The sequence below is a fragment of the Ascidia mentula genome, chromosome 7 (assembly GCF_947561715.1).
Source record: "Ascidia mentula chromosome 7, kaAscMent1.1, whole genome shotgun sequence".
In the NCBI taxonomy this organism is placed as follows: Eukaryota; Metazoa; Chordata; class Ascidiacea; order Phlebobranchia; family Ascidiidae; genus Ascidia; species Ascidia mentula.
In genome coordinates, this window is record NC_138572.1 from 8,965,925 (window position 1) to 8,973,772 (window position 7,848).

General features: G+C 37.5%; 1 protein-coding gene across 5 annotated transcripts; it reads left to right on the forward strand.

Annotated features, from left to right (window-relative positions):
* On the forward strand, positions 1-3,912 carry LOC145907995 (uncharacterized). 5 transcript variants are annotated; one of them, XM_082995164.1, is made up of 10 exons: positions 1-112; positions 232-362; positions 517-750; positions 1,010-1,139; positions 1,354-1,455; positions 1,635-1,819; positions 2,118-2,240; positions 2,495-2,623; positions 3,003-3,145; positions 3,455-3,912. In XM_082995164.1, the coding sequence occupies exons 7-10, from the start codon at positions 2,213-2,215 to the stop codon at positions 3,584-3,586; spliced, it is 432 nt and encodes a 143-aa protein (XP_082851290.1). In that variant the 5' UTR covers positions 1-112; positions 232-362; positions 517-750; positions 1,010-1,139; positions 1,354-1,455; positions 1,635-1,819; positions 2,118-2,212; the 3' UTR covers positions 3,587-3,912. The 5 variants fall into 5 exon arrangements, with proteins under 5 accessions (XP_082851290.1, XP_082851291.1, XP_082851288.1 ...); XM_082995165.1 differs by having other exon boundaries at positions 1,635-1,801; XM_082995162.1 differs by having other exon boundaries at positions 996-1,139; positions 1,635-2,240.
* The last annotated feature ends 3,936 nt before the right edge of the window (positions 3,913-7,848 follow it).

Here is a 7,848-nt window from a genome sequence, read left to right on the forward strand (position 1 = left end):
CGCAAATATGCGGTGGTTCCCCTTGCATTAGCAGCTTCACGGAAGAGAGAACGTGCAATGATGTTTGCTGTCCTGTAGATTGTGTGTGGGGCCAGTGGTCAGCTTGGGGAGAGTAAGTATTGATTTTGGATGTTGTATCTATCAAAATGATATCAAAGTGATTCTTTTTCCGTCCGAGGCGATGTATAAGTTAACGGTAATTATGCTAAAACTGATTGATAATTTGCCCAGATGCAGCCAAACTTGCGGCACGGGCTCTAAGGTACGGGAAAGACATATTCACTTGAACAAGACCTGCAACGGGGCGGATTGCATTGGTGATAACTGGGATGAACAAAAATGCAACTCTCAGTGTTACCCAGGTAAGCTGTCTCGGAATATTTAAATAGCACCTCAGAATCTCGTGTTAAATGTATATTGTTATGTCGTATTACATTTTACTGTGTCTAAAAGTTGCTGTTAGAAACCGTGATTGACTTGAAACTTGAACCTGAAGGATAAATTTTTATTTTTAAGTGGACTGCATTGTTTCGAAATGGGGCAACTGGAGCTCTTGTCTACAAACATGTGGTGTGACGAACAATATGGTCAGGAACAGATCAGTGATCACTAATAACACGTGTGGAGGGAAGGAGTGTCCAAACCTACAGGAACTCCAGGGTTGTGAAGTTGTTTGCTACAATGGAGCCACTGCGACTACTACAGGTTGTTTATGCCAACCAGGGTGGGGCGGTCTATGTTGTGATCAAGGTAAGTTTAAAATCAACGGTGGTAGCTGTGACTTAGGTAAATTACATTGAGCCAAATATTACTAAAAGCTAAAATATTTCTGAAAATACATTTATGCAAAGATTTGTTACTAATAGCCACCAGTTATGTAGAATATTACGTGGTTCATCGAGCAAATAAACATGTTCGTTCATTACAATGAAGAGGGAATGCAAATATCTAAATAAAAACAAGTGTATCAATGCAATGCTGAGAAAACTTGACAGGCGTGCTTTGGCAGACGATGACGAATGCAGCCAGCCAGGAAGTACTTCATGCCAGGAGACGTCGAACTGCGTCAGCACAATAGGGAAGTTATCGCTGCGATTGCCAGTCTGGCTATAGGAATAACAACGACTTGGAATGTGAAAGTAGGATTTTGGCTTGTGTTCCAATACTTTAAAGGAAGGGTCAGAACCTTTTGGAACTGATCACAGTAGATTTTATTTTTACAGTTTGTTACTTGGTGTCTTAGGAATTTAATGTGTTGTTTGTGCTACGTGCGACAAATAAACCAACATTTTCTATGTTTAATGTTATGTCAAGTTAATAATAATTAATGACAAATTTTTTTCAATTTGCCAGATTTTTCCAATTGCCATCAAAACGGTCGATGCGTTGACACTGAGGGGAGCTTCCTTTGCATGTGCGAGCATGGATTTTCAGGAAATGGAACAGTGTGCTCAGGTATATCACAACTGATAGAACATTATGACATCCATAAAATAATTTTTAATTGCTTTGTAATACTGTTTGTGTACGATTCGATCAAATTCGTCAGTGGGAAATCTATGCTTCATTCAAACATTTCTACTTGGTTTAATTTGTTGGTATATCTCCACAGTTAATGCAAAATAATTTCATAGGTTATGTTTACAAGACAAGGTGAGAATTATATTTTATCGTGCGGACGTGAATGAGTGTGAAGTGTGCATTGCTACCTGCCCAGACAACAGCATATGTGTTAACACTAAAGGAAATTATTCATGTCCTTGTCTAACTGGATTCTCGTCTGAAGACGGACAATGCCTTGGTTTGTACTGGCAAAATGGTAATCTTTTTGTCGTAGTTCCATTATATGAATAAATACAATATTTATAACTGTGTAAAGCATTCAATGCACTTTTCGGTAGCGTTGTAGGGGTTTGAACATTAACAGGATTTAATTTTTTTTATGCGGTGTTTATATATATATATATATAGTGTCTTCAATCAGCTTGTCTGCCATGCCAAATCATGGCTAAGCAGTAAAGCGTTTGTGGGTGACACAATTGTAGCTTACAAAAGTATGCATTCTACGACAGCCTACTTGCTTGTTAATTATTGCTATAGTTTTTTTCATCCAACAGATGTTAACGAGTGCCAGCAAGCGAATGCCGGGTGCGCTGTCAACGCAACTTGCGAAAACACTTTCGGTTCGTACAAATGTTTGTGCAATGAAGGAATGTCCGGGGACGGAAGGACTTGTGTTGGTAAGAATTAAAATTGCATGTGTTTGCTTGTTCGGTGACTGACATTGTAAACATATGCTCAACAACACACATTATCCTTGAGTTTAGATTGCGTTTGTTCTTTCATCAAAAAATATATATATTACGTTGTTATCACTCTATGCAAATAGAGTCTGGTATGTCACACCTATGGCACCAGTCTTTTTCAAAATGGTTTAATAAGGTTTTTCTCTTTGACCTAAGTTATAATTTAATCAACCACTTTTGCCTTTAAGACATTGACGAATGTAGCGACCCACAGAAGAAACCTTGCACTGGTGATTACATGGAATGCCATAACACAGTGGGAAGTTTTCAATGTACTTGTCCTTCCTATATGGGCCTCCAGGATGGAAACTGCGTTGGTAAGAATTACTTTGCAAATTTTCATTTAAATATGTGAATAATTTGGCATGAACGTTAAAATTTACGGAGCAAAGCTAACATAAACTAATGCAAATAGATTAAAATTTTTAGAGATATTACGAGTATAAATCAAACAGCATTGATGATTAATTCAATTGTGTCACACGCATATATTTACCATTGGTTAGTATGCTTTACAAATGTTCAATTTTGCAACCTAAACCTATTCCAACCTTGTTCAAAATTATCAAATTTAATTAAATACTAGCCTACACCCGAGTTATTCCGAACTGATGTGGATCACATGTTGTTGTTGTTGCAACGAAACATCCGCATTGGATTCACTCCCAACTGGCATGTGACAAACTTTCGGTTTAGAACTTCCGCCAAACTTTGCGTCGAGAACAAAAGAGAAAAAGAAAGAACCGTCAGCGTCTGGCGGAACCAGAATTAAAATGTTGGCGCTTTACGTGCTTTCAGGAAGTGTGGGAGTCCTACTGCTCGTATTTGCTGCAGTGAAGGTAAATGGGGTATTTTAAGGGCATAAATAGTACTTGAATGATTGTACGGATTTGTTGAAGAGTCAATTGATTTAAATACTTTAATTACAAGGATTACAAGGACCTGAATTACATAGTTATTATGGTTATAGTTTCAAACCTTTATATTTTACCCTAATCATAAATTCTATACAAATCTTACATACATATCGGCTAATAAAGCCCTCTATTATGTTACTATAAATTCAAGTACCTTTTTTGACGACTTTAATAGCTTGTAATTTTGTAGGCCAGGGTCGTGTAGTGTATTTAACCAATATATTGTAAAAGGTGTACAAAAGATGGGCAAATTCAAAGACCAAATTGTTGATAAATCCATCTCACCATCAAGACGACGCGATAAACCTGGAATTCGATAACTTCGGTTTCGTTGCTGACGAAATTATTGACAAAGATCTTTAACGCCTGATTGTGATACTTCTGACATTGAAATATTGCTTTACATGTGTTTGTTTGTAAATGAACCTTTGAATTTTTTTCAACTATTGCCTCACTCCTTTACCTTTTTTTGTTTTTATATCAACCGGTTCCTTATCGACATTGACTGAAACATATAACATGGTAAAATATTACTGTAAGTTTGAAGTGCATAAGGTATGGGAATTTTGAACAAAAAATAATTAAACTATTAAACGATCATAACTTTTACCGCAAAAATAGTAGCTTGATACGGCCACTTGTTTCTAAGATACAGCTGATCAACGTTACGTTCAAACCGTTGCGATCATAGTAGATTTTTATTGCAATAAAACAAACACCACCACTAGTGAGTACAAGAGCCTTGTGGCTAGAATTTGGCAATCTCTATTCTTCTGGTTTCGAACTAATCAATCTTCCAATTTGTATATACAATTTTATTCTTACCAATTGCCATTAGGAAGACACAAGACAAGCAATGTTAACTTCAATGCTTTTCACATAAGTAGTTTGCGCGGCAACCTATAGAGTATAGAATAGAATGCCCTACACCGGCCCTTACGGTGGACCGAGGCACACCGTGCACTTGTCACACGATAGTAGTCAGACTAGAATGACCAACTGCAACGCAGACAGTCAAGAGAAGAGAAAACAAATTACGCTGTCACATGAACCAGCTTTTAACCATTCACATGGGACACAGGATATACTTTATAATTAAGCTTGGTAGATCGTTGCATGGACAAGAGTAGCAGAGGGATCATGATTGTTTACTTACTTTATAATAAAATTGTTACTGGGATAGGGTATTTTTGTGGATTTTAGTCTAGGCAGTTATGATTGCTAACGCCACGCATATTGCATTCGAAGATTACGACTTAGAGAGACGCAGACAAACAGTTATTTGTTCATCGCGCATTTAGTAAGATTGTCGTTTTGTCCACTCCTGGCAAAATATTGGTAATGATGGGACCTAATAGGTCGATACAGTGGCTATCTGTCTACAGCTCACATAATTCATATTATTTGCTCCATACTTCGTACTTTTGGTAACGTGGAAGTAGGTTTAGCGCCTACACAAAATCGGTTGTTGTATAATACAGATGCAACAAATTACAAAGTCCTAAGAACGTTTGTGGCCTGAATGGACCAGCAGGCGTGTTTTTAAATTTTTGTTTTCTCAACCAGTGAAATGAATGTTGTTGAAGACATCATAGAATATAACCTATGGAAATCATGCACAAAGCTTGAAGTTTAATTTCCTGAAAATTTATGTACGTGACCAAAAATGATTAAATCGTCACTTTATGGTCTCGTGCGCGTCACGTTCAAGTCTCCATTTTAACTTTGCTTGATTGTGTGATTTGTTCTCGTGTAAGTTTCTTTGGACAATATTCAGACTCACCGATCAATAGACCACGTACTTGGCCAGATCAAATAGTGTTCGAAAACATTATGGTAAGTCAAAGATATGAGCAACAGTAATGCTAACTTTCAAAGCAGGTTTGCATTTGCTTAACGTCCATTATTCAAAGTGGATTTTCATTGTGAGCCCTAGATGGTTTAAATCGTTTGTTTAACCAATGCTGCGACAAATTAAAATTGTTCTGTTTTGGCCAACGTTTTAAACGTCAAAGTTAAACAGTCGTTCAGAAAGCTATATTATCACGCGGTTAAACGTGTGGAACGAAAACTAAGTACAATAAACTTAGGCTCATTAGGTTAACAGGCTTCGCAGCCCAGGTATTGCAGTATAGCTGGATCAGTCACTTATTTGCGAGATCTGAAAAGTCAAGCTTCCGGTGAGGTTTGAACTCACGACCCTAGGCTAGCCAGGCCAGCTGAGCTATCCCTGTGGTCTGCAATGCCTGGGCTGCAAAGCCTGTAAACCTGTTGATCTTGATACGATAGCTAATATCGCCAAGTTAGGACCTGCGCATTGGGGCAATCCTTCCAATCATGTAATTGCATGAAATATTACTACAATAAACCTAGAACGCAATTTAGGGACAACAGAAAATTATTAAACGATGCGCATATGTTTACAGATATTAGTTGGTGACGATTGTTTTTTTTTATTTTTATTCGGGCATTTGACGATGACCCAGGAACTTTCCAAAAATCACACAGGATTTAGCACACAAAGCAGTGAAGTTAAAATCGTGACATACGAGATGCGACAGCAATTATTCTTTCTTTGGTCACGTTGCAAAGCCATAGTAGCTTACGAAGTGGATATACGCAAGTTTCCAGGAATTTGTATGTCTAACTTCAGGTCTTCTCAAGGACTTTTTCTTTCTTTTGAAGCATATATTTAAGGAAATACAAAGCTAATAAAATCTTGGCTAAGTGTTTGTATTTCTGAAGCAAATGAGAAATATAACCCAAGCAGGGTCGCCAACCCCAATTTGGTAAACAAGTTACTCAGCACTAACGGATTACAGCGAAGAACTGGAGCCGCGCGGTCAAGGTGGCTGCATTTCCATTTATGCAAGCTCCTGTAGCTCTGTTGGTAGATCGTTGGGCCTGGTTAGCCCAGAGTCGTTAGTTCAAACCTCACCGGAAGCTTGATTTTTCAGATCTCGCTACAAAACAGTGGCTGATCCAGCTATGCTGCAATACCTGGGCTGCCAAGCCTGCAAACCTAATGAACCTACGTTTATTGTATTCAGTTTACGTTCGCGTGATAACATAGCTTTCCAAAGGACTGTTTAAAGCGTAAGTCTACACAAAACAAATCAGATTTGTCGTAACTTCGTTTGAAGCAACGAGTTAAAACAATCGAAGGCACACCATGAAAATCCACTTTGAATAATGGACGTTAAGCAAATGAAAACCTGCTTTGAACGTTAGCATTGCTGTTGCTCATATCTATCTGATCAAACTTGCCAAAATGTTTTCGAACACTATTTTTTCTGGCTGAGTACCTGGCCTATTGAGCGTGGAGCCAGAATATTTTCCATGTAAACTTACAAGTGAAGCAAGCGAAGTTAATATGGAGACCTGAACGTGACGAGCAAGGGGCCAGAAATATTTTAACGATTTAATCATTTTGGGTCACGTACATAAATTTTCAGGAAGTTGAACTTCAAGCTTTGTGCACGATTTCCAAAATTTAATGATGTCAACGTTCATTACACTGTTCACTTGTTGTTTACTGTTAGTTAATCCCACACTTCCTCCCATTCCTACACAACTATAGCGCATTTTATGACGTCACACAATAATTATCTAGCTTTTGCACGATCACAGCGGTTTAAATGTAAGTTTGATCAGCTGTATCTCAGAATCTAGTGGTCGTATCAAGTTACATTTTTCGCGAAAATTATTTTACCACATTATAACTTTCAGTCAATGTCGATAAGGAACTGGTTGATATGAAAACATAAAAAAGTCTAAAGAGTGACGAAATAGGCGAAAAAAATTCAAAGATTTATTGACAAACAAACACATGTAAAGCAATATTTCAATGCCAGAAGTATCCCAATCAGATGTTAAAGATCATTGTCAGTAATTTCGTTAGCAACGAAACCGGAGTATTCGAATTTCAAGTTTATCGCGTCGTCTTCATGGTGAGACGGATTTATCAAACTTTCGGTCTTTGAATTTGCCCTATGATACCTTATACAATATATTGATTAAAAGCACTACTACATGACCCTGGCCTACAAAATTACAAGCTGTTAAAGTCGGCAAAAAAGGTACTGGAATAGATAGTAACAAAATAGAGGGCTTTATTAGCCTAAATGTATGTAAGATTTTTATAGAATTTATAATTTGTATAAAATATAAATGTTTGAAACAATAACCATAATAACTACGTAATTAAGGTCCTTGTAATCTTTGTCATTTAAGTGTTTAAATCAATTGACAACTAAAGAAATCCGTACAATCATTCTTTAAACTGCCCCACTTACCTTCATATCACGCTTCCTGGAAGCACGTAAAGCGCCAACATTTCAATCCTAGTTCCGCCAGGCGCTAACGGTTCTTTCTTTTTCTCTTCATCCACGACACAAAGTATGGCGGAAGTTCTGAACCGAAAGTTTGTCACATGCGAGTTGGAAGTGAATCCAATGCGGATGTTTCGTTACAACAACAACAACATGTGATTCACGTCAGTTTGGAAGCAACATGGGTGTAGGCTAATATTTAATTAAGTCTGACAACTTTGAACAAGAACCGTATTAGTAATAAAAATGCAGGGTATACAATATATTCTTGGGACATGCTTCTTTATCCATTTC

Excerpts from the sequence above, each read along its gene's own strand:
- LOC145907995 (XM_082995162.1), top strand. The coding sequence starts at position 1,943 with ATGCGGTGTTTATATATATATATATATAGTGTCTTCAATCAGCTTGTC. Across the intron at positions 2,624-3,002 it reads CCAGGATGGAAACTGCGTTG|AACTTCCGCCAAACTTTGCG; the intron begins GTAAGAATTACT and ends CTTTCGGTTTAG. Across the intron at positions 3,146-3,454 it reads TCGTATTTGCTGCAGTGAAG|GTGTACAAAAGATGGGCAAA; the intron begins GTAAATGGGGTA and ends ATATTGTAAAAG.